Raw genomic sequence first — 27,703 nt, forward strand, 5'->3', positions numbered from 1 at the left:
AGATAATACGGAAAACAAAGGCAGTGATGCCTCAAACAAAGGCAGTGAAACAGGGTTCTGGCTCACAATGGTGGTAAAAGTAGGGTCTTGGGTTTGGAAAATGAAAAGAGAAGTCAAACAATGCAGAAACAAAGGCAGTAAAAGCCGGGTCCTGGCTCACAATGGTGATAAAACTATCTGGGATCAGACTAACATCTTAACTTGCCATCTGCTTCTGTTATTAATTTTTAAGCTTCATATCTATCTAGATTTTTCCAATCAATTGTTTATTTTTATGAGGGGAAGTCTCATATACCATCACTGGATAATCTTTTACTCACTCGCCGGTGAGATCCTCAAGGTGACTATTTGTAATCATTGACTTCACCTCCTTCCTCCCTATATCTGTATACAATCTGTTAATTTTTTATATTTGTTATTTTTCTTTTTTTGTTTTTTGTGTACAATCAGTTTTTGCCGTGTTGTCCTTAGACTTGGTCGTTTCTGATTTTCGTCCAAGTGTTCTTCAGGGACACCCTTCTTTTTTCCATTATCAGTCGAGGATGCCCATGTGTTAAGCACGCCCAAGTCCCGCCTTTGCTACGCCTCCGACACGCCCCTGGGAACTTTGGCCGTCCCCGCAATGGAAAGCAGTTGGGGACGCCCAAAATCGGCTTTCAATTATGCCGATTTGGGAGACCCTGTGAGAAGGACGCCCATCTTGCAATTTGTGTTGGAAGATGGACGTCCTTCTCTTTAGAAAATAAGCCTGTTTGTGTCCATTTATCCTTAGTCTCCAAGTGGAAAACAGAAGCTAAGAAGTGCTGTTGTATCAACTGTGATTCTGGACGGAAACCACTAACTTTTTTCATAGTAGTCAATAATCACCATTGATTTAGATAGGATTTGAACAGATGGCCTAAAAAATTAATCACCACCATTCCACACTGAGCCATCCAAGACTGTATATCTGCATTCTCAAACCCAATTAAGAAAAAAAATGTTTTTCAGTAAATGGGAGCACTTTGCTTAGTGAAGCATAAAATGCCTTTTTCATTTCATGTGTAGCTTATGGGTTCACTGCAGAGAAGTAAGCACAAGTGATCAGGAAGGAAAGGATCTCAATATCCCATCCCTTAAGAGCGCCAGGCTAGGTAGCTTAAGAGCATCAAGTTAGGTAACTTAAGAACATCAAGTTAGGTAGCTTAAGATCATCCAGTTAGGCAGAGGCTTCCAAAGCACAGTCAAATCCCACATAAGTGATAGGCAGTGGCGTTCCTAGCGTTGACGACACCCGGGGCGGATCGCCGATGCGCCCCTCCCCCCCAGCAAAATGACACCCCCCCCGGGTGCACGCCGCTAGGGGGGGGTGCCGCGGCACGCGCCTGTCGGCTGCGACTTCGAATCGCTACGCTAAATTCTCTTGTTCGCTGCAGCTCCCTCCCTCTGCCCCGGAACAGGAAGTAACCTGTTCCGGTGCAGAGGGAGGGAGCTGCAGCAGCGAACGAGAGAATTTAGCGTAGCGATTCGAAGTCGCAGCCGACAGGCGCGCGCCGCGGCCCCCCCCCCAGCGGCGTGCACCCAGGGCGGACCACCCCCACCGCCCCCCCCCCTTGGTACGCCACTGGTGATAGGTAAATTTTTATGAATCAGGATCTAAGCATGCACATCACAAAAATCCACGGTTTCCATTTAACAAAAACATAAATACTAACTGTTATCTATTGCCCACATGTTTCCAAGAATTGGTCCTAATTGCCTCCATCGCAGCCTGGTGTCTCTGGTTAGTGCTGCATTGGGGAGGGGAATAGATATTCGATTCCATCTGAAACAAAATATAACATTTATATGCATTAAAGACAGATTTTTTTTTTGTTCAAAAGGTTTTGCTCACTTTGCAGATGATAAAGTATAGGAAACATCGTCACAGAAATCTTCTGCATACAGTTAGTCAAAGAGCTACTCATTTCCCTTTCATTCTACTATCACATGCATAGTAACATAGTATATGACGGCAGAAAAAGACCTGCATGGTCCATCCAGTCTGCCCAACATAGTTCTGTATTCTCACTAAGGTCAGTAGGGTTGATGGCCTGGCCTAAGCCTCATCTTTCTCACAGTGACCAAAAGGATGTTATAAAACCTAGAGGCACACCAATACATGTAATGTAGGAAGAAATGGCAAATAGTTTCCGAAAACTAAATGCTATCAGGCATACCAAAGTATGACTCAGTTGAGAAACTCCATGACCTTTATAGCAACAAAGATCCTGCTGTGTACAATGAGCCTTTTCTGGACCCCATGGAAGGTCAGTCCACCCACCAGAAAACCCATCACATACCATCCTGCAGCTGCGCTGAAGTACAATACCCTCTGAAGTTCATAGTTTCACTGAGCTTTGCCTTTCAGCTGCAGCTCCGACCTATTTTAATGGAAGTAGCTGTCTTACCCGCTGTAATTTTCGGCCGAGTAGACTGTGCTGTGCGGAAGATGTGGCCCAGCACATAACTCAGGCAGACACTCACTGTGAAGTGAGGACCAGGCACGTCCATGGTTAGTTGAGAACTCCAGGATGACACTAATGGCATTGGGGAACAAAATGAAGTGATTTATTGTAACTCTGTGCATGCATGAAACGTATGGGCAGACGTTTTCCTGTCTGCACATCAGTAAATATTAAGAATGAAAGTATGCACATGGTTCTGCCCAGGGAATTATGCACTTACATTTATATTTTAAATTACATTTCTAAACTGTCTCACAGGCCAAAAGGAACATGAGAAGATTTACACCTGTTCTTTACCATGCTCTAAATAACTGGCTTAATTTATGCACAAAGTTGCATATTTTCAAAACCACGCATGTGCATGCAAGCTGTTCCCCATCTCTGTCCTCTAATCATGAAGGCTAAAGTTAGGCTGTAAGGGGCCACTTCTATAACTAGAAGCTTCCATTTAGGTACGTGGAGGATGTGCTGTGGGAACCTATTCTTTAATGGCATCTGGCCACCCAGATTCCATTATAGAATTCTAGCATGACTCAGTATCAGAGTGCTTTACAGTCATGTGCTCACAGTAAGCAAGGTGTAACTGCAGGGATGCAAATGCAGCAGGGACATGCATAATTCATAGTATTCTGTAAGTTTTGTGTGTGACTGAGAGTTCCACCCATGTGTGCGAAAATGATAAAGGGGATGGGACGACTTCCCTATGACGAAAGGCTAAAGCGGCTAGGGCTCTTCAGCTTGGAGAAAAGGCAGCTGAGGGGAGATATGATAGGTCTATAAAATAATGAGTGGAGTTGAACAGGTAGATGTGAAGCGTCTGTTTACGCTTTCCAAAAATACTAGGACTAGGGAGCATGCGATGAAGCTACAATGTAGTAAATTTAAAACGAATCGGAGAAAATCTTTCTTCACTCAACGTGTAATTAAACTCTGGAACTCGTTGCCAGAGAATGTGGTAAAGGCGGTTAGCTTAGCGGAGTTTAAAAAAGGTTTGGACAGCTTCCTAAAGGAAAAGCCCATAGACCGTTATTAAATGGACTTGGGGAAAATCCACTATTTCTTGGATAAGCAGTATAAAATGTTTTGTACATTTTTGGGATCTTGCCGGGTATTTGTGACCTGGATTGGCCACTGTTGGAAACAGGATGCTGGGCTCGATGGACCTTTGGTCTTTCCCAATATGGCAATACTTATGTACACCTCTTTGCATCAATGTGCTTTGCCATTTACATACACTGTTACAGAATAGCACTTAGCAGTAAGTGTTTATTTATGCACATAAGTGCTTGTATTTTATGTGTTTACAGGTGCAAGGGGTGTGTAAATGTGTACTTCTGAATTATAGAATTGCCATTTATGGGGTCAATTATACAAAGGTTGCCCAAATTTGGATACTTAAATACAGGGCAGGAAGGGCCAGATTCTGTAAATGGCATCTAACAAAATAGGTACGTCCAAAAATCACACTTAGGTGCATTTTATAGAATAGTGCATAGGGCAGGGGAATGCGCCTAGATTTAGGTATGACTATTTACGCCACTGAGAACCTGGTGTGAATGCCTGCACCTAAATTAGGCATGGGTCCCATAAATTCTATAACCATGTGAAATTTGAGGGATGCCTCAACACTTCCACATTCCTCACATGTCCATGCCCCCTTTTCAGCTATGTGCGTTAGAATTTACGCGCACCTTTTTTTAGAATACGCCTAAAAAGAAGCACACATAAATTCTAATTATTGTCAAGTAATGCTGATAATTGGTTGTTATCGGCCAATTATCAGTTCTGATTTGCTCATTACTCAATTAAGATGTGTGTGTAAATTGGGTATGTGTCGAATTTAATGCGCACAACTCACTGCATCTTATATAGAATCCAGGGGTAAGTGCTATATCTATAATGGCAACTATGCCTTTAATTACCATTATAGAATATTAGCATACATGCACCAACATTTAGGCATGACCACTTACACATGTCAACAGTAGGCATATAAGCATTGCACCTAAACGTTGGTGGTTGGGCATGTGACACTGTTCTTTATCCATCAACAAGTGAAGAGTCCAGTGTAAATGTTTAAATAATCAACACGATGTATTAAAATTCCAGATATGCCTTTATTCTCAAATATTATCTTCTTTTATATATAAAAAGTAGTTGCGCATTTAGCTAAGGCTCGACGGTGGCCAAACCCGTTTCACTTTACATGCTTCATCAGGAGCCGTGCATCAACTTTCTTATAATATCAAACAAGATGGTATCACATATTTTTGTGATCACATTGCATCTTATCAAACCCCAATTCTTTCATGCAGCGTTCTTAGCTCCTGATGAAGCATGTAAAGTGAAACGGGTTTGGCCACCATCGAGCCATAGCTAAACGCTCAACTACTTTTTATATATAAAAGAAGATAATATTTGAGAATAAAGGAATATCTGGAATTTTAACACATTGTGTTGATTATTTAAACATTTACACTGGACTCTTCACTTGTTGATGTTCATCTTTTGAGTTAGAGTCACAGTAGCCTTCCTCTTTTTGTGGTTACTCTTCTATAGCCAACATATGCAACTGAAGTAATGCCCATGACCTGCCCCCATAGAACTGAGGTGCTCTTTACAGAATAGGGGTATAAAGCAGTTATGCACGTAAGTGTAAATTGGTACCAATTAGTGCTTGTTAAAGCCAATTATTGAAAGTTATTGCCAATTAAGCACTAATTACCTCATTAAGTTAAACGTGAAATTGATGATATTCTATAAGTAGGCATGCAATTGCATGCCTAATTATACATGCCACATATGGAATTAGTGGGCATGTTCATAGCGTTACACATATACCCCAGGATTCTATATAGTGCAACTAGAGATCCGTGCTGAAATTGGCGCAGATTCTATAACAATGCATATAACTTATGAAGCTTAAGACGATAATGAGCACTGATAACAGCACTTAAGCAATAATGAGCACTGATTTGAATTTACGCGTACAACTCGCTAAGTGTATTCTATAACAAAGTGCACCAAACTTCTAACATGCGCAGGCAAAAAGGGACGTAGTTATGGGTGGGGAAATGGGCATTTCGTGGGTATTCCGAAATTTACACGTGTTGTTATAGAATATGGCCCAGTGCGTGTAAATCTATGCGCCGTGATTTCTGCCACATTTTCATTGGTGTAAATAGATGCGTGTAGTTTTAGGCGCTGATATATCAACTAAGCTTATTCTATAATTGGCACCAATTATAGAATATGCTTAGTACTGATTTCAGTGCTGATTTTTTAGGTTACATACTGTATATAGAATCTCCCCCATATGGCACTGAAAAAAATGGCACTGAAAAAGCGTTATTCTATAAGCTGTGCTTAAAGTTAGGCATGGTTTACAGAATAGCGCTTATGCCCAGGAATCATGCCTAACTGTAGGGGCAGCCATTTGCACCAACTGAAACGTGGTGCAAGTGTACATGATTACATTAGGTAGTTATCTAGATTGTAAGCTCTTTGAGCAGGGACTGTCTTTTTATGTATGGTGTACAGCGCTGCGTATGCCTTGTAGCGCTATAGAAATGATAAGTAGTAGTAGTAGAGTATCCCCGTTAATCTATAACAATGCATGTTAATTTTAGGAACATCCCCATTATGCCTATGCCCCTCCCATTTCCACTCACCCTTTTTCAGATCATGTGTAAATTTTAGGCGCAAATTCCACACCCAAATTTATGCAAGAGAATCTAATTAGTGCCAACAACTGCTTGTTAAAAAGCCAATTACTACTACTACTACTATTTATCGTGTGCAAAGTGGGCACATACCCAAATTTGTGTGTGCAATTTTTGGTGACTTTTATAGAATTAGGGGGATATTGAACATGTAATTTTATTAAATACTTATTTCCAGAAAGAAAATGCTGCTTTATATGCCAAAACAGTTTTTTAAAATAAGAGGGGAAGTTATCAATATAGGCTACTGTTAAGACGTGCTCTTTTACTGTTAACCCCAGTTATTAGTAACTAGCTCTCACTGCATAAAATGGGACCTGTGCTAAAATAACAGGAGCTGGTGATAAAATAACTATGCCCCTAAATGGGAAATTACAAAATTGATTTTCTACTACCTTTTTTGCATAGTCAGTTATTAATATCCTGTGTGTTTGTTTTGTTACATTTGTACCCCGCGCTTTCCCACTCATGTCAGGCTCAATGCGGCGGGCAATGGATGGTTAAGTGACTTGCCCAGAGTCACAAGGAGCTGCCTTTGCCTGAAGTGGGAATCGAACTCAGTTCCTCAGTTCCCCAGGACCAAAGTCCACCACTCTAACCACTAGGCCACTCCTCCACTGTTGCTACTATTTGAGATTCTACATGGAATGTTGCTATTCCAGTAGCAACATTCCATGTAGAAGTCGGCCCTTGCAGATCACCAATGTGGCCGCGCAGGCTTCTGCTTCTGTGAGTCTGACGTCCTGCACATACGTGCAGGACGTCAGACTCACAGAAACAGAAGCCTGCGCAGCCTTCTACATGGAATGTTGCTAGTGGAATAGCAACATTCCATGTAGAATCTCCAATAGTATCTATTTTATTTTTGTTACATTTGTACCCCGCGCTTTCCCACTCATGGCAGGCTCAATGCGGCTTACATGGGGCAATGGTAGGGTTAAGTGACTTGCCCAGAGTCACAAGAAGATGCCTGTGCCTGAAGTGGGAATCAAACTCAGTTCCTCAGGACCAAAGTCCACCACCCTAACCACTTGGCCACTCCTCCACTGTTGTTACTATTTGAGATTCTACATGGAATGTTGCTATTCCACTAGCAACATTCCATGTAGAAGTCGGCCCTTGCAGATCACCAATGTGGCCGCGCAGGCTTCTACATGGAATGTTGCTAGTGGAATAGCAACATTCCATGTAGAATCTCCAGTAGTAGCAACATTCCATGTAGAATTTCCAATAGTATCTATTTTATTTTTGTTAAATTTGTACCCCGCGCTTTTCCACTCATGGCAGGCTCAATGCGGCGGGCAATGGATGGTTAAGTGACTTGCCCAGAGTCACAAGGAGCTGCCTGTGCCTGAAGTGGGAATCAAACTCAGTTCCTCAGGACCAAAGTCCACCACCCTAACCACTAGGCCACTCCTCCAATAATAAAATATGTAATTCAAATATAAAAACACAAGCAGGGTCATTCCTGTGCGCTAAGGCCATTTTTACCACTGGGGTAAAAGGGCCAATTTCCCTATTTTTAGCATTAATGGCCATGTGCTAGCACACGACCCATTAGTGCATGAGCCCTATTGTCACCTATTTTCTAGGTGGTGGGGACTCATGCACTAAACCTGCGTTAATCAGTTAGCATGCCCACTCGCTACCCGATTAGCGCAGAACATGTTCACTCTCCATCCCCAGCGGGTAGCGCACACACATCCCCAAAGTACCATGGGACACCTCAACGCACTGCCATGGTGAGCCAGTTTTTGCTATGGTAAGCACATGTTAGTGCTTACTGCAGCTCTGTAAAAGGGTCTTCACGTTCCCCCACTTAAGTCTATGGCTAATAATTTAATGAATATGAATACTGTCCGTATTATTCACACAACTTCCAAAACTTAGAGGGCTGAGCAGCTTGCTAGCTGGTTTGATATGTAAGCCCAGGGCTTTTTTTGAGGGGGTACTTGGAGGTACCGGCACCTTTTCCATTGTCTGCTAAAATTGACCCATGGTCCCCAAGTTTTAATGAAAGATCTCAGGCTCTACACACCAATTCTGCCTTGTCATAGATTCTGTGACTGGTTGCAGGGGACTTGGCTATTGTGGGGTGGGTCTCTCAGTGATCACCACACCCCTGAAGGGTGGCTTAGCATTTGAGTACCGGCACCTTTTTCGCTAGAAAAAATGCACTGTGTAAGCCCTTCCATAATCTAATTTTTAAGAGTACATAGGCAACAACCATGAAACATTTCTGTTATTTTTGCATCAGTTCAGCTTGCTGTTAAACCAGTAGAATATCCTCATTTGCTGCTGAAAATTAAAGCACTCTTCCCACTGAGTTACCAGAACAATGTGATCATAGAATTCCTCTGTTGAACTTTTAGCAAGAGTGGCATAGAGGAAGGGGAAGGGTGTATAAATGTATAATTAAACTTGTTTAAATGCACGTTTGAATGGAGGGGAGGAGAAGAAGAAAAAGTCTGTGTCTCCTAGAACAGGCTACCACTGGCCAGGATGAATCACCTTCCCCTTGACCCTCACCTTTGACCTTTTGCTATTACTGCAGCCACAACATAGGCCTTTATTGATTTATCATTTGAGCTATTTTTAAAACTTGCTTTAAACACAGTGGTTAAATCAGAGAGAAGAAGATGGAGGGTTTTTTTTTTTTTCTCAAGGGATCAGATAAACAGAGAGAGGGTGACTGCTTTATTTGCAGAAATAACCAAGGCAGTGCATGGTTGCACGAACCAAGTCTGCCAGGGCTCTTAAAGGCATATCAAAAGTGCAGAGCCGATCTTCTTACCTGTTGCCGGGCTGATGAGATCCACAGCCAAGGTTAATGGAAAACTGTATCATGTGAGACTGAGTGGTAGGCAGCACAGGTAAAACATGGAAAAAATCCACAGCCCAGACATTCTGATTATGACCAGCATGGGTCTTCTGCTTGAGGCAAAACTTGGTAGCTGGAGTCTGCAGCTCCGGATTGATAACCGCAGAGACTATAGATGGCACCTGTAGGCATAATCTGTTTGAATTACATTTATATCTAGAAACATCAGCATACACGTTCTGTTAAAGAAGAATTAGCAATTTCAAAGGGGTCCTAGCGATTATTGGACGTATGGTAGCATATAGAAAAAATGTTGACACAGCACAGATTTGAAAGCCTGTAGGGTCAATATTAATCTCCGCTGGCATTATGCTCGGAAATTCAGTGCCGGTTCATGTCTGGGCTCCAGCATTGAATTTCCAGGTTTGCAGAGCTGGCTACACCATAACCAGTTAAGTGTGATATTTAGCATTTTACCGGTTATTATTATTTTTTTTTTGTTACATTTGTACCCCGCACTTTTCCACTCATGGCAGGCTCAATGCAGCAGGCAATGGAGGGTTAAGTGACTTGCCCAGAGTCACAAGGAGCTGCCTGTGCCAGGAATTGGAACTCAGTTCCTCAGTTCCCCAGGACCAAAGTCCACCACCCTAACCACTGGCCACTCCTCCGCTTATGGGGCACGGCATAAAGACAGGACTGACTTTTATGCAGAGTGGAGGAATAGCCTAATTGTTAGTGCAGAACCAGGGGAACTGGGTTTGATTCCCCTACAGCAATGGAGGGTTAGGTGACTTGCCCAAAGTCACCTAACCCTCCATTGCCCCAGGAACAAGATAAATACCTGTATGCAAAATGCAAACCGCTTTGACTGTATCCACAGAAAGGAGGTATATCAAATCCCAACCCCTTTACGCAGTTACTTTGGCCGGTTAACAAACAAACAAACAAACAAACAAACAAATAAATAAATAAATAAATAACAATTAGAATGGAACTGGGAAATTGCAATAATTGTATAATTAGGGGTATAAATATATTCAGATTCTCCTCCAAGTATGTACAGTAGCTAATGTTTAGCATATATATTATTCCTCAATCTTTCTAGGGATTTTTCTTTGTGGTAACAGTGCAATTAGCCATGCTTACCGTACCTTATAAGAAGAATAAGACAGTAGGTCCATGACAATGTGTTCTTTCCTTCCTTCTAGCTTTGCATACAGTATGACATTATTCTCATGGGATTCTCCTGGATCACAGATTCCTCCTGCACAGTACAGATTTAAATCAGACACTATGCACATAGGTAATACAATTGGCATGTTGCTACCGAAACCTGCACTACATCAGTTGCAAAGAACAAGCTTTAATGAAATAATCTGAAACTACGCTGAAAGAATGAGGCAGCTATCTAGCATTTAAGCTCTGACAAGGACCAGGGTCGACCGAGGACCCTAGGGGGCACTGCAGTGGACATCACAAATTGCTCCCAACTGCATAGCTCCCTTACATTGTGTGCTGAGCCCCCCCAACCCCCCCAAACCCACTACCCACAACTCTACACCACTTCCCATAGCCCTTAAGGATGAAAGGGGGCACCTACATGTGGGTACACTGGTTTCAGGTGGGTTTTGGAGGGCTCACATTTACCACCACAAGTATAACAGGTGGGGGGGGGGGGGCCTGGGTCCGCCTGTCTAAAGTGCACTGCACCCACTAAAAACTGCTCCAGGGACCTGCATACTGTTGTCATGGAGCTGGGTATGACATTTGAGGCTGGCATAGAGGCTGGCAAAAAATGTTTTTTAAATTGTTTTTTGTGGGGTGGTAGGGGGTTGGTGACCACTGGGGGAGTAAGGGGAGGTCATCCCTGATTCCCTCCGATGGTCATCTGGTCAGTTCGGGCACCTTTTCGAGGCTTGGTCGTGAAACAAAAGGGACCAAGTCGGTCAAATGCTCGTCAGGGACGCCCTTCTTTTTTCCATTATCGGCTGAGGACGACCATCTCTTAACCACGCCCCCGTCCCGCCTTCGGTACACTGGCCACACGCCCCCGTGAACTTTGGCCATCCCCGCGATGGAAAGCAGTTGAGGGCGGCCAAAATCGGCTTTCAATTATGCCGATTTGGCCAGCCCTGAGAGAAGGGCGCCCATCTCCCGATTTGTGTTGGAAGATGGGCGCCCTTCTCTTTCGAAAATGAGCTGGATAAGCACCTACACGCACTCAACATGTGCCAATCTGGAGTTACCGACCAGCTACCACGTGGCTCTTGTGGTAATTTCATTTTTGGCATGCATCCGCTATGCATGTCTGAAAAATATTTTTTATTTTCTGATGCGTGCCAGCTATGCGCGTCAAGTGGCATTTGACGCATGTAGGTCATTACCGCCTGGTTACTGCGTGAGACTTTACTGCTAGGTTAATGGTTGGTGGTAAGGTCTCAGACCCAAAATGGATGCGAGCCAATTTTGATTTTGCCGCATGTCTATTTTCACACTGAAAAATGGATCTGCGCGTGCCCAAAACTCACACCTACACTACTGCAGGCCATTTTCAACGCACTTTAGTAAAAGGACCCTTAAGTCAACTTTGCCACTGGTGGCTGAGCAAACGTTAAAACTTCTTTTCCCTTTCCATCTCCATTTCACTCTCCATCTCCTTCTCTTTCCCTCCACCCTCCCCTGTGGTAATCATGCTCCTGAGATAACCGGCTTCTCCCCTGAATATTGCTGGATAGCCAGTTAAGTGCCATTTAACTTGCCAGGAGCCATTTTCGCAGATTACTGAAGACCCATCTATTTGAGACAATTTACGGAAAAAAACAAAACACATAGAGCCCACACTCACTTACATAAATGCATCACACATCCACTTATGATCTCTCATCCCCCCTAATTCCACATTACTCATACATATACTTACAGGAATATGTACACCATGTGCCTCTGTGTCTTAACACTGCCCTTAAGCTTCCCATTGTCTCCTCCCAAAGTCTCCCTGTTGATGTCCCATTGTGATATTCCTAATGATAATTCGATTATCTCGCATAACTTGTACAATGTAACCCATAACCAATTTGTAACAACTGTATTCTCATTATTCATATCTTATTATAAGCCACACTGAGCCCGCAAAGAGGTGGGAAAATGTGGGATACAAATGCAAACAATAAATAAATAAATTTCTGGCCATTAAATGGTTTTAAATATCAGGGGGGGGGAGGGGTTGTATCTTGCTCTCTGCTTAGAATATAAAGATTATGTGGAATATCAATTCTAAAATAAATTAAAATGTATTAACTTGAAACAGGATAAAAAATAAGGGAACTTATAAAGAAAAATATCCATTAGAATCTTTCTTTTTTTTCTTTTTGACTCATCAGTTTCCTCCTGCCACTTTTAGGCTTCCAGTTCAATCAGAGCTAGTTGTAACACAGTTACCACCACATCATGAACCTTCAACCACTGTGATCCAGAGTTTCCCCCATTTTAACCATCTTCTCTCCCTCAACAAATTCAGTCATGAGAACAATAGAACTCAGACAGGGGCCACAAGCCGTGGCCTGCTTCTGGGAACCAGTAAACATGCACCCTGAATTGTGTGATGGCTAAGGTCTCTCTTCTTTCCAGGAATGTGAATAACGCCTCTGCTGGCCCAAGTTGCAGAAGCCAATTTTAGGAAACAAGCTGAGGTTTACCACCGGGCAGCACTATTACTGAGCCTCTGGGCTAGCCCCTGATTACAATTGTAATCAAGACGAAGTTTCACTGTGCTTCGCAATACTCATTTATGACAAGATAGCAAATGTGAAAGCAAAAATAAATAAATCACATTAATCAAGAAGTTAAGTATGGTGTAATGCAGAGGTACTCGATATAACCTGCTGCTGTGCGGACAGTTTCATTCAGCAAGGTCTCCTAAGGGCAACAGAGCATCTTTCCTGCTGCTCTTCCAAGTGATGCGCTGCCTGGAAGACCTGGAAATAAGGTCCATCCCCCATTTCCTATCATTTATTGGCTATCCTTGTGCCAAAAGACACATGTCAGAATCCAAAATTGCTCTCACGGTACTTCTGTTTATCAGAAAAAATTAGCAGAGAAAGGTCATGAATCCAGTTACCTTTCCATTCATTGTTCTTTTTTCCCATGTGATGTCTTTTGTTCACGACACTATTTTATATCCCAGTTTTCTTCTGAGATTTTTGAAAGAAAACCAAAGACAATTGCTTTTCCTATAGTTTTCCCACAAATGAGTGGAAAAATAAAAAGAACACTACCAAAACAGGAAGTAAACACAGTTATGAAATCAAGAATTTAATAACTTGAGTAAGGTGTTGTGTGTAACACATCTACTAGAAAATTAAACTATGTTAAAAAAAGTTATTTTTAAAGATATTTTGGAATGTTAACTCTGAATTTTTTTTTGTTAATTATTCACTGTGTTAGTTTATAACAGATGCAGATCTTTGGACCACCCTTCATATGAACTTAATGGTTTTTTACAGACAAAAAAATGCGTCCAACCTTTCATTAATCCACAAATTATACACCTGCTGTGGTAAACAGAACTCAACTCCTTGAGGACTCTTCATAATGTATCCATGATTAACACTAGGCTGCCTGTTAGTTCAGTAACTTTAGAATATCATCTCTTTGAGTGCTGCTTAATCTATAGTTGGGCTATAGCAGACCCTTCCTCCAGCTCAAAATGGTGGGCCCAACCTCTGACCCTGCACCAGAGCCCTTGATGTAAGATCAGCTAAGGTCAGGTTATTCACTATGTCTAAGAGACACACTTTGGGGCAGGATCTGAAGCATGGCATCCCAGTGAATTTAAGAAGTTTGGGTGCAAGGCAGCTGATCCTTTTTTACTGCCCCTGTATTCCAAATTTCAACTCCCCTAATATGGGAGGGTATGCCCCTTTACTGGGATTTGTTAGATTCTTTTAAAAGAACAGAGCTTGGGGGAGAGGTAGGGTAAGGTAGGCAGTGGTGGAGCCAGGAAATTTTAACAGGGGATGTGTCTCCATTTCCCCCATCCCTGTGCCTCCCCCTGTATCTTAAAATAATCTCCACTCCAGTCTTCACCCGGGTAGCTGCAGCGGCACTTATAGGCTGCCTATGTCCTGCACCAGGGCCGCTGAGGGGGGGGGGGGGGGCAAAATTCCCTGGGCCCGGGCCTCCAAGGGGGGCCCGGCGCCGGGGTCAGGCCACCGGCACTGCAGTCTGCGGTCTCACCTGCCTGTCTGCACGGCTCCAGGCCCCCTTCATTCAAAGCGGCTGTCGCAGATCGCATCTCTTCTGGCCTTCCCTCCCTGTGTCCCGCCCTTGCGGAAACTGGAAGTTACATCAGACGAGGGCGGGACACAGGGAAGGAAGGCCAGAAGAGATGCGATCTGTGACTGCCACTTTGAATGAAGGGGGCCCGGAGCTGTGGAGGCAGGTGAGACCGTGGACTGCAGCGGTGGGGGTGCGACAGGGGGGGGGGGGGGCGGCAGTGGCGGGGGGGGGGGCAGAGGCGGGGCAGTAGGGGGGGAGGAGGCGGGCCCGGCCTTGCCCTGGGTCCGGCCTAGTCTCTCGGAGGCCCTGGCCTGCACTATTTAGAAAGCTGTAATGGCTCATGCACTACTCCTGCAGTAATCAGGCAGCGCACAGCGATGGTTGTGTGCTGGCCAATTGCCACCAGTCACAGCTACTCCAAGCCCACCATCCTAGAAAATCAATTTTATTTTCTAGCACAAGAACAGAACTAGCGCAAAAGCAGAACTACAGCAGGGTGCCTGGGTACACCCTGCAGTAGTGATGTTTTGCCGTGCACTATCCGTGCGGTAGCTCTACCACCCTTTAGTAAAAGGGCCCCTGAACCAGCTAGGCTTTATCCAGCTCCACAAACCTGGAAATTCAATGCCGATGCCCAGACATGGCCCAGCTCTGAATTTCTGGGCATAACGCCAACAGCAGTCACCAAAATGCTGAGTGCCACCGGCCGAATATCAACCGCCAAGTTGCTATTTCAAGCTACACCTGGTGTACACCACCTTGAGCGAATCTAATCATAAAGGTGATTAAGGAATCTTAACAAATAATAATAATGAATGTCACCCACCTTATGATTATATCCTGAGAGAAACAAACATTTCTTTGAAACAATCATCTCTTTTGTAATGGGGTCATATATTTATTTCTGAAATTAGATCTTATGGACTTACCCATACTGAAGTAGAACCTTAGGTTTCCATAACCTGTAGCGTCCATGTAAGGAGTACACATTTTTCTCTCTCCTTCTTTAAGAAAATTCAAAGAATGACCAGATTCCAATGTTCCACATTCAGTACCAGTGACAGCTCCCAAGATTTCCCATCTACATTAGAAAAAATTTTGAAAAAGTATTTTGGAAATATTATAGAGGAATAAATCATTATATGATTTTGAATAATGTAATGCATATACCTGGCAGTCTTGACCTGGCATTAGGAAAAACATTTGGAGGGGGAGTTATTAAGCTGGGATAAAATATGGCATTTTACTGCAGCACAGTTAACCGTGGGAACCACTAATCTGCAGTAACTCAGTATTTCAGGATAGTGACTCCTATAGTAAATGAATAATACAACTGGTGATCAACCTCACAAACTGCATTATGCTGCTGCCCTGGAACATGGGGCAACTAACGTGCATCACAGTGTTCCCAGGGAGCCTTTCTTAAAGGGGATGGAATTCAACAAATAGAGTACCCTCTCGCCCCTTTTCCTGTGCAAAGACCCCCCCCAAAAGACCTCCATCCCATAAGCCCCTTGGACTCCCCTGAAGATCCCCACAACACCTGTTATCCCTCCTGGCCCCTCCAAAGACCCACTTCATGTAGGCCCCCCGGGCATACCTCAGTCAATCCTTCCCTGATGGTCTCCAGGGAGTCTGGAGCAGGAGTGATCTCCAGTGCTCCTGCCCCCTGCTGGCCCTGAATTCAAAATAATGCTAGTGACACCTAGTGGTAGTCTCATGGTACTACAGCTATGAGCCAAGCCACAAAAACGCTTATAGAATGGCTTGATCCTCTAGCAGTAATCTTTCAGTGCTACCACTAAGGGTTGCCAGCACTAGCAGGGGGCAGGAGTGAATGGGGATTGTTCCTACACCAGACCTCCCAGACCATCAGAGACTGACTGAGGTAGGCCCAAAGGAGGTGTTTTGGCACACAGAAAGGGTTCCACTTCTATATGTTGAGCTTTGACCCCTTTTAAATCATGCCCAATAGAGTTGGGCTGCATATTAGCAGCCTGATGCTCCTAGATAGGAAAAATAATGCTAACTTAGAGCTGGCTTTATTTTTCCACAGGTAATGCTACTTGCAGAGTTCAATGCAAGCTACAATTTTTAGTTTGCATAATACTGAGGTGCTCTGCATGCATTTGCATACTTTGCATATCACTATTATGCAATCTGCAGTAACTTGCACTAATGTGTGTTACAGTAAAATCACATGTGATTTTGCAATTTAAAACATATTAAGAGCACTCCGCTCCATGGATAAATCCTTCTTATCTGTTCCCTTCTCCACTACTGCCAACTCCAGACTTCGCGCCTTCTGTCTCGCTGCACCCTACGCCTGGAATAAACTTCCTAAGCCCCTACGTCTTGCCCCATCCTTGGCCACCTTTAAATCTAGACTGAAAGCCCACCTCTTTAACATTGCTTTTGACTCGTAACCACTCGCCTCCACCTACTCTCCTCCTTCCTGTACACATTACTTGATTTGATTACTTTATTTTTTGTCTATTAGATTGTAAGCTCTTTGAGCAGGGACTGTCTTTCTTCTATGTTTGTGCAGCGCTGCGTACGCCTTGTAGCGCTATTGAAATGCTAAATAGTAGTAGTAGTAGTAGTAGGCAAATATTGTGTTATTCCCTTAAAACATGCAAGTAACTAATCCCCTCAAGTGTACTGCCTATAAATTCACTCAGACAGAGAGCAGAATTCACCATACAAATGCCAGACAAAGGCTGCAGTGTAAAGAACTTTCTATCTGCTGCTTAAATCAAGCTATGACATCATTAAAATCTGTTTCATTCTGCTCTACTTTGTAACTCTGTCTCCTGCTACTGTATAGATAGCTTTCAGCTGAGAAGTTCACTACTGGATAAATGCTGACCGGAGTCCTAGCACAAGTAAAAAAAAGCATAAATGCTGACTGGGGTCTTAGGACTTCAGGAAGAGTGAACACAGAGCAATGCTATTAATGACATGGAGCTAAGAGGCTGAAGGAATGCGTTGATAACGTACAATTTTCCTCCATGTTAAATACTATGCAAATCACATTCATGGGCAGTTTTCTTGCACGTGAAAGTCAATTCTACAATCTAGGTGCCCACATTTAGAAGCACAAGGGCATGTAAGGGTATAGAATACTTGCACTTGCACCCGTGAATGCACACTTACCCTCAAAAGTGCCAACAGGGCACCTAAGTGCTATTCTGTAATGGCACACATTAGTGGCATAGCATGTAAATGCAAGGTGGGGCATATACATGGGTGGAGCAGGAGTGGTACAGACAGAGCTCCCACTTATGCATGTACCTTACAGAATACTGTAAAATACCCTATGAAGAAAGACTAAGGAGGCTAGGGCTTTTCAGCTTGGAGAAGAGACGGCTGAGGGGAGACATGATAGAGGTATATAAAATAATGAGTGGAGTGGAACAGGTGGATGTGAAGCGTCTGTTCACGCTTTCCAAAAATACTAGGACTAGGGGGCATGCGATGAAACTACAGTGTAGTAAATTTAAAACAAATCGGAGAAAGATCTTTCTTCACACAACGCATAATTAAACTTTGGAATTCGTTGCCGGAGAACGTGGTGAAGGCGGTTAGCTTAGCAGAGTTTAAAAAGAGGTTAGACGGTTTCCTAAAGGACAAGTCCATAAATCACTACTAAATGGACTTGGGAAAAATCCACAATTCCAGGAATAACATGTATAGAATGTTTGTACGTTTGAGAAGCTCACCAGGTGCCCTTGGCCTGGATTGGCCGCTGTCATGGACAGGATGCTGGGCTCAATGGACCCTTGGTCTTTTCCCAGTGTGGGTGGCCATATAGATGGCCGACACCGTTCGATTATGCCCCTCTATGTGTGCTGAACGCATGCCAAATTGGAGTTACTGCCCGGTTACTGCGTGGCCCTTGCAGTAATTTCAATTTTGGCGGGGGTCCGCAATGCACGTCTAGAAAATATTTTTTATTTTCTGGTGCACGTAATGGACGCGCACCAAGTGGCATGTGACACACATAGGTCACTACCGCCCAGATTCTTTACCGCTATGTCTATGGCTGGCGGTAAGGTCTCAGATCCAAAACGGATGCGCGGCAATTTTGATTTTGCCTCACATCCATTTTCGGCCAAAAAAATGCCTTTTTTTTACAGGCGTGCTAAAAAACAGATCGGCACGCACCGAAAACCCGTACCTACACTACCGCAAGCCATTTTTCAGCGTGCCTTTATAAAACGACCCCTCTATGTATAGACACCTGTATTTTATACAATATAAACATACATTGCAACCTCACCCCTGCTCCACTAAAACTAAGCCCCTGGGAACACCCATGCACAGATTACATGAAAGTAGGTGCATACTTTCCCTGACTGGACATTTTATACATGTACTGTATGTGGATGTGCAATGTTATAAAAGCTGTTTTCTCAGAATAAAACAGGATTTATATATGGAAACAGATGGTGCTGGAGCTGAAAATTGACCCTTAGGTTGGACATGACTGATATGACTCTAATTAATGTCTGAATGCAGCATTTTCTATGCACATTTTTGTCTATTTTAGCCATGATTTCACATTTGGCACAGTAATAAAACCAGTATGTCATTTAAAAATCATCATAACACTCATCACTGTCCAATTTTGTTTCAAAGAACTCTGTTTGATACTTGAACTTAAAAGTGCAGGTCTAACTATTCCATGAAAAACAAGACATCACGTTCGGAATCCTGATTGCATATCTAAAGTAACTCTTTCCATGTTTACAAAACTAATGCCTTCCATTGCACCCCCGCACCTGAGAGAGAAGAAAAGTCTCGGGATCAACTGCTAAAGAAAAATTATTGCAGAAAGTAAATCTATCTGCAAAACCAAATGCAGGCAAAAAAAAAAAAAAAGAATGCAGGTTACATGTATTTGCAGTGCACGTTTTCTAGCGAAAAAGGTTCTGGTACTCAAATGCCAGTCCATCCTTCAGGGGTGGGGTGATCACTGAGGGTCCCACCCCACAATAGCCAGGCCCCCTGCAACCAGTCACAGAATCTATGACAAGCCAGAATTGGTGTGTAGAATCTGAGCTCTTTCATTAAAACTTGGGGACCATGGGTCAATTTTAGCAGACAATAGAAAAGGTGCTGGTACTCAGTACCCCCAAGTGGGGGCACAGTAGTAGACTTCACATAAAAGGTCTTAGGTACACATCTCACCATTACTCCCTTATATTGTATGGTCAGCCCTTCAAAATGCACAAATTACTGTACCCAACTATATACACCATTACAATAGCCATTCACAGCACACACAAAAAAAAAATGTTCGTGTGCTACTGGGCAAAAACCATTTGTCCTATACTAAATTCAGTGTGTGTATTCCAAATCCGAAGTCAGAATTGTTGTAACACGTCAGGAAATGTTGTTATCCATAAGTTTGTCCAAATGAATTAAGCACTTGGAAAGCATTGAATAATTTTTCACAGAACGAGTTTTTCTCCAACAATTACCTGATCTACGTCAAAGTTTTCGCAGTAAACAGTATATGAAAATGTAATGGAATAACAAAATTTCCAAAAAGTCTCATATTCCAGTTTAAAAGTCTTACTTCAGCAAAGCCCAGTACTGTTAAAGTGCTTCAGGCATCTGCTTTTGCGCTTGTGACCGGTCATATTTTCCCGTTGCAAAAACCAGCAGTAGTCCCCCATCATATTGGGATTCCAGCGGCCTTGATATCTGTTCTCCATTGTAGAAATGTCTTTATGGAACCTCTCTCCATGTTTCCAATATAGAATGCATTAATATTATAAGTGAATAGGCTTTGCATGTATAACTTAAAAATCTAGACGCGTCAGGCAAATTCGGAGTTCATATTTGGATTCGGCGGGTTCAATTTAGTATAAATCACATGTTTTTCTGTCAGTAGCAAAATCATTGTTGCGTTGTGTTATGGATGCAGGTGTCACCTATATGTGGGTACAGTAGGTATTGGGGTTTTTTTTAGGGGAGGGGCTGACACTTTCCACCACAAGGGTAATAGAGTGAATTATGGGCCTGTGCCACCTTCTCTACAGTGCACTTTACTCGGCTATTCCAGGAGCCTGCTTGCTGCTCTAATAGGACTGCCCATAATATCTAAAGCTATCATAGAGGCTGGTATATACTGTTTCATTACACTTTTTTATGGCTTATTCATTTAAAAAAAAACACCAAATGGGTGTGGAATTACAAAATTGCTTAGGAAAAAACAAAGAGTAATCCACGCAGTATAAACATAATGTGTAGGATAAACATCCAGATGAATGCGTCCAATTTTCCACTCACCCCCTGCACATTGTTTTTGTTCTACTAAAGATATGTGCTGTTCCATAATTGCTTGACATTGAATATTGGAAGACTATAATGTGTGCACTATCTAGATATATTGATTAAAATTGCTAAAAGAAACTATATTTTTGGAAGGTTTTTCGCCAGTGATGAAGTGAAGACCGGTTTGATCACAATAGCTCTTTAAATCTTTTCAATTTTGAGCTTCTTTGAGGCTTTTCCTTCTTTTTTTGAAAATGTTTGCCTTGGGTATATATTTGTACTCCATATGATTATTCGTTAATAAAACAGGTCTAGACCAAAACATCCAACTTGTAGCCCTGGATGTTTTTGTTTTGTTCCCTTAACATGCCCCTGACATGCCTCCTTGAGATTTGAATGCACTTTGAATGGACATCATAGCAAAACATCTAAAAATTGGTTTCAAAAATACCAATTTGGATGTTTTTGTGAGAAAAACATCCAAATGCAGATTTATTCCACTTTTTGGACATTTTTCTCTTTTGTAAATGAGCCTCATAGTAATATATTTTAAAATAAATAGGAGAAAATATTTTTCACTTAACATATCAGCTCTAGAACTGATTGCCAGAGGATGTGGATAAAGCAATTAATGAAGCTGTGTTTAAAAAGGTTTAGACAAATTCCTGGTGTTAAAGTCCATAAACTCTTATTAAGGTAGACTTAAGGAAAGTCACTGTTAAATTTTGGGATTCTGCCAGATAGTTGTGACTTGGATTGACCACTGTTAGAAACAGGATACAGAGTTAGATGGGATTGTCCACTGTTAGAAGCAGGATACTGGGCAGATGGACCTTTGCTCTGACCCTGTATTTGTTTTTGAAGTTGATCAGATAAATGCATTTAAATATGGACTCCAGTTTCACAGCTGCGAAGAGCCAGATATTGAAAAGGAATAAAGAACATTGTTTTTGCAAGTTTGCCGGTTTGCTTGTTTTTTTTCTCAGAGATCCTGCAGTTATATAGGACAAGGCTAACAGCCATCCTTAAAATTCTGAATCATGAAACAGATTGAACCAGATTTATATGAAAATATTAAACTCAGAACCAGTATCTGCAGCACTCCAGTGACATTGTCTCTTTCCTTGTCATGAAGTTAATTTATCACTACCCTCCGAGGTATATCGCAAAACTAATTTCTAACCCACTTTAACCCCCTTGAGGACACATTGCTCAGCTTGTTTATGAGTCTTCTGTGCCAGTCAGTGTCAAAAGCTTTACTTAAGCCTAAGTATACTACATCCAACACTTTCCTATTTCCAATTACTTGGTCATCAAGTCAAAACAAAATTTGATCAGATTTGTTTATATGACTTTCCTCTGCTAGAAAAACACAACCAAAAAGATGTTCCACTCAATGTGGAAATTAAAAAGAGTAAGACCATTCTTCCCAAGAACCGTCTTCCGTAATCTGGTACAATCATTAGTACTCAGTCATCTAGACTACTGCAATTCACTCTACGCTGGCTGCAAGGAGCAAATACTCAAAAAAACTCCAAACAGCCCAGAACACGGCGGCCACTCATATTTGGAAAATCAAAATACGAAAGTGCAAACCCCCTACGAGAGAAGCTACACTGGCTCCCACTCAAAGAACGTATCACGTTCAAAATATGTACCCTAGTACATAAAATCATCCATGGCGATGCCCCAGCCTACATGTCAGACTTGATAGACCTACCACCCAGGAATGCTAAAAAAATCATCTCGCACATTCCTTAATTTTCATTTCCCCAACTGTAAAGGTCTAAAATACAAATTAATGCACGCATCAACCTTTTCCTATATGAGCACGCAATTCTGGAACGCATTGCCATGCAACCTAAAAGCGACCTATGAACTGACCAACTTCCGTAAACTACTAAAGACCCATCTCTTCGACAAGATATACCACAAAGATCAAATCATGTGAAACTCATACATATACCCAAAAATGTTAATAATGCCTTCTATTATATTACTATCATGCATTCCATTACCATGCAATCCAATATCCTTCTGTAACACCAAATATCTATTCTCTTCTCATTTCCATTATCCATGATGTTTTGTAAGCCACATTGCGCCTGCAAAGAGGTGGGAAAATGTGGGATACAAGTGCAATAAATAAATAAATAGAACTATTCTGTCTCAGATACTATAATTTGCAAATTCAAATTCAAGATTTTCTATTGTTTTATCCTTTAATAATGGTTCCATTTATTTACTTACCACTGAACCCCAAAAACAAATGTGCAACAAGCAAGGAATCATGCAAAGGGTGGAACACAGTGCAATCCTTCTGTGAGTTTTCTTTACTCCATGCACCCTTAAAAAATGGAGAATAAGAAGGACTCACCCTGTTGGATGGCTCTCAAATTCTTCTGCCCATTGTGACTGGATGTCCTCAGTGGAAAGGTCCACATCCCTCGTTGTGGCAAAGTTGAACTCAGTGCCCTCTGTACCATGAAAATAAATGGCGTTGCCCTCTGACTGGCAGCTATGCTATAAATAAAATGAAAAAAGAAATAAAACTGTAAAATATCTTTGGAAACCAAGGGCCATATCAGTCACGAAGAAGCAGAAAGCTCAGAGAAAGCTTTTTAATTATTTAGCCAATCAAGGAAGCATCAAACTGACAAAAATAACCTTACGTCATTTATCTACATCTTTATTTCAATCTTTTTCTCTCACCCAGTAATGCTAGTTTTTGATAGTAATCACTTTATTTAAACAGTGTTTTTCACAAATATCACCTGTGTAAAATGTGCTTTGTTGAGGTTTCGGATTTTGTAACCTATTTGTAAGCCACATGTGGAGGGGCATTTTCAATATGCCTAAGTCTGATTTAGGGCACATTTTTGTGCCTTATTCGTTATAAAAACAGGTGTAGCTCAAAACATCTTAGCTTAAGTCAGCACATGGGCGGTAATCAGCATTTATGCTCGTTGACGATTACTGCCCGGTTAACGCATGATACCTTACCGCTAAGTGAATGGGTGGTGGTAAGGTCTCAGACCCAAAATGGATGCATGCCAATTTTCATTTTGCTGCGTGTCCATTTTTGCCCCCCCCCCCCTCAAAAAAAAGACATTTTATAAAAATACACTGAAAATAGCCTGTGCTAGTGTAGCCAGGCGGTAGTTCAAAATTGACGTGTGTTGGATGCGTGTAGACAACTACACGGCTTAGTAAAAGGGCTCCTTAACCCCTGCTCTCCTTCTTACCTAGTCACAAGTCTCCACTCCCTCTCCCACCCGATCATTAAGCTCTTCCATTTTCCTACCAAATTCCTTATCCCTCACCTAAATCCTGAATTCGTTATCCCCTCACCCCAAGCATCCACCTAACCCCAGAGTCTTTGCTTCTTCCACTGCAAGCATCTGTTTAATCCCCAAATTCCTCCTCCTTCTCCCACCGAGCATCCACCTAATCACCAAATCCCTGTTCTTTATGCTCCCAAAGTCCCTATCCCTTTCTTTCTTCTTCCTCTCCCTCCTCGATGATGTAGGCTAAAGGGAAGAAGGCTAAAGGGAAGAAGGCATAGCTAGTGTTTCTTTTTTCATGTTCAAACTGTGTCACTGAGCCATATTGGAGAGGAAGCACCAGGGGTGTACTGCTAGAAATTCAAAATTAATGAGTCTGTTTGCATGATTTCCCTTCTCAGCAGTCCTTTGGGTCTATGGGAAAAACGCTTGCTACAGTACATCTGGTTCTTAGTGTTGTTCTATCAGCAATATTGATCTTGGAGAAATTGAAGCTTTAGTAGGCTATCCAGCTTATAATCGAACGAGAAAAATGCCCAAGTTCCGACCTAAATCGGGAGATGGGCGTTTATCTCACAAAAACGAATAACGCGGTATAATCAAAAGCCGAATTTGGGACGCTTTCAACTGCACTCCGTCGCGGATGCGGACAAAGTGGACGGGGGCGTGTCGAAGGCGTGTCGAAGGCGGAACTGGGGCGTGGTTATCACCCGAACAGAGATGGGCGCCCTTCGCCGATAATGGATGCGTTTGTAGCTAGAATTTAGGGCACTTTTCCTGGACCCTGTTTTTTCACGAATAAGGCCCCAAAAAGTGCCCTAAATGACCAGATTACCCCCAGAGGGAATCGGGGATGACCTCCCCTGACTCCCCCAGTGGTCACTAACCCCCTCCCACCACAAAAAAATGATGTTTCACAACTTTTTATTTTCACCCTCAAATGTCATACCCTCCTCCCAGGCAGCAGTATGCAGGTCCCTGGAGCAGTTGTTAGGGGGTGCAGTGGACGTCAGGCAGGTGGACCCAGGCCCATCCCCCCTACCTGTTACAATTGTGCTGCTTAATGCTTATTAGTCGTCCAACCCCCCCAAACCCACTGTACCCACATGTAGGTGCCCCTCTTCACCCCTTAGGGCTATAGTAATGGTGTAGACTTGTGGGCAGTGGGTTTTGAGGGGGATTTGGGGGGCTCAACACACAATGGAAGGGTGCTATGCACCTGGGAGCTCTTTTACCTGTTTATTTGTTTTTGTAAAAGTGCCCCCTAGGGTGCCCGGTTGGTGTCCTGGCATGTGAGGGGGACCAGTGCACTACGAATCCTGGCCCCTCCCACGAACAAATGCCTTGGATTTATTCGTTTTTGAGCTGGGCACTTTCCCTTTCCATTATCGCTGAAAAGCAAAAACGCCCAGCTCACACATTGGCGAATAAAACATGGGCGTCTATTTTTTATCGATAATACGGTTCGGTCCGCCCCTTCACGGACCCGTTCTCGGAGATTAACGCCCATGGAGATAGGCGTTTCTGTTCCATTATGCCCCTCCATGACACCTTTTAAGCAATAGTTCGTAGTGACACCTGAAAACATATCTGTTTTATGCACTTCCACAATGAATACATTTGCATGAATACAGATCTGATCAATACTAATTTGCATGGCTTAGTTACCTGGATAAAACTGTTTGAAAATTGTCTGTAGTGTGCAAGAACCACTCCAGAAAAGCAAATACACTTGAAGAGTCAAGGGGATACACCATACTGGTAAATTCTTACACAATCAGTGATGTATTACTAATTTGTAAACAAGGGGCTCTCAAAAGTTCTCTTCTACTTGGTATAAAAACACACTCATTCTCACAAAAGCTTTAATCCTCTACCACATCTCCCACATAAAACAACAAGTTTTTAAAAAAGGCTGCTTACTTATTTTTTAGTGGGCTCCAAGGTTAACATGGGTGGGCACTAGGCATACAGGTCTGAGCCATACTAATTATACTGCTATTGACAAGTAATGTTTTTGAGTGTACCTGACAATATATTTCTAAGCAGTCTACAACAGCTGTCATGTATCATGGGTGATACTTTAAATATTTTAAACTCATTTATTTCAAGCACCTGCCAACACTAAACCACTTACAGAAAACAGTTCAATTGTACTTAAAGAGGCTTCAAAAGGTACTATCCATAACTTTATTCAAACTCAAGCAATCACAAGTCTTTGTAAAGGCAAATATCTCAACACACAGCTCTTGAAAATGCTGACCTTATTTGAACTATTGGGGAGGGGGTTTGGGGGGACCAGAGGTCAGCCGGACCTCCAGCTCCCATTTCGCCTGGCTCGGGGGTCCCATGGACCTCCAGCCCCTGTGTTTGACAGGTCTGGGCTTTTGACAGCCCAGACCTGTCAAACAAGTGCGGGAGGATTGTGCCTGAGCGCATGCTCAGGCACAATCCTCCCGCACTTCTACCCCATGATTAGAGAGAATTGCGTGCTTAAATTTGCATGCAATTATCTCTGATCATAGGTGCGTAAAGCCCCGCACTGTTCCAGCGCTATTTTTAGAGCACTGTTTGGAACAGTGCGGGGCTTTTGATCATCTGCCCATCAGATAGGCAGCTCCGGAGTGAATTTGGAAATGGGAGAACTGGGGAGTAGACGGGTAAGGGAGTAAATGATGTGGTGTAAGACAGTGGTTCTCAAACCTATCTTGGGGCCACCAGCCAGTTAGGTTCTCAGGACATCCCTAATGAAGTCACAAGAGAGAGATTTGCATATAATGGAGGTGACAGGCATGCAATCTGTCTCATACACATTAATTATGGATATCCTGAAAACTTGATTGTTGAGATGTCTGTGAGTTAATTCATGTAAGTCTAGAAAAAAAGTGTAGATGAGAGGAGAGGAATAACAAATGTATATGTACGAGGGGGCCAGAACAAGTATATAGACAGGATTAGAAAATCGTTTCCGCTGGCACTTTACAGTTCATTTGGGAGTTACATAGTTACATAGTAAAAAAGAATCATTAAAATATCATTCTGCTTCTAGAGATTATTTTGGTTTTTGATCCTCAACACATCCTGCATAAGCTGAGCAGGAAGGAAGCAGGTGGTTTATTTGTCAATCAGCTTCCATAGAACTACTTTTCTCACGCATAGATAAGGGGGAAAAGAATTATATGGGATGAAATTAATCCTCTGAGTATAGCTTCCAATTTATAAGCTCTAAATAAATAAAAATGTCTTTCACTAGAGAGACAGAGAAGTGGCAAACAGATTGATCTAGCCACACAGGGCTTCTAAAGATTGCAGGGCTATCATTTGATAGCTGATCACAGTAACTGGGGCCCTTCAGTTTACATATTTTCTTTGTGTAAGATGATCAGATGTTTGGTTCTGATTAAAAGCCCTGCTGTTTTTTCATCATTTATGGAGATGTGGCCAAAACCACAGAGCATGAAGATTTTACTTTGCAAGACTGCATGGTTGGGACTTCTTTTTTTGAAAGTGCACCATGTCTAGACGTATCCGTTTCTTTTTGAATACTATGTTCTCCTACATTCCACCAGTACTCTAATTACAAGTATATCTGCACTGTGCATGGGGGGGGGGGGGGGGGGCTCTGGTTTTCAGTGGATTTCTATGAGATAATTCACTATTTTTTTAACATAATGTAAGCCTGAGGATGCCTGTAGTGCCCTAATCAAATGGCTGCTCTATCCCCAAACTCATGTCCACTTCTCTGGATAATTTGTATTGTATTATCAGGTCATGGTGTGCTAAGAGTTGTAGAACGTAGAAAGAAGCTTCCAAATTTCATTTGAT

General features: G+C 42.5%; 1 protein-coding gene across 1 annotated transcript in view; it reads right to left on the minus strand.

The window, feature by feature from the left end:
* The window catches only part of RELN (reelin), a 568,089-nt gene that overhangs the window by 264,554 nt on the left and 275,832 nt on the right, over positions 1-27,703 (minus strand). Inside the window, exons 11-16 of the mRNA XM_030217170.1 lie at positions 22,972-23,117; positions 15,239-15,390; positions 10,184-10,296; positions 9,003-9,211; positions 2,430-2,558; positions 1,695-1,804 (exon numbers count right to left, since the gene is read on the minus strand). Of these exons, the coding sequence (XP_030073030.1) occupies positions 1,695-1,804; positions 2,430-2,558; positions 9,003-9,211; positions 10,184-10,296; positions 15,239-15,390; positions 22,972-23,117 (859 nt within the window). The remainder of the gene's footprint in view (positions 1-1,694; positions 1,805-2,429; positions 2,559-9,002; positions 9,212-10,183; positions 10,297-15,238; positions 15,391-22,971; positions 23,118-27,703) is intronic.

Source organism: Microcaecilia unicolor, chromosome 10, assembly GCF_901765095.1.
Source record: "Microcaecilia unicolor chromosome 10, aMicUni1.1, whole genome shotgun sequence".
In the NCBI taxonomy this organism is placed as follows: Eukaryota; Metazoa; Chordata; class Amphibia; order Gymnophiona; family Siphonopidae; genus Microcaecilia; species Microcaecilia unicolor.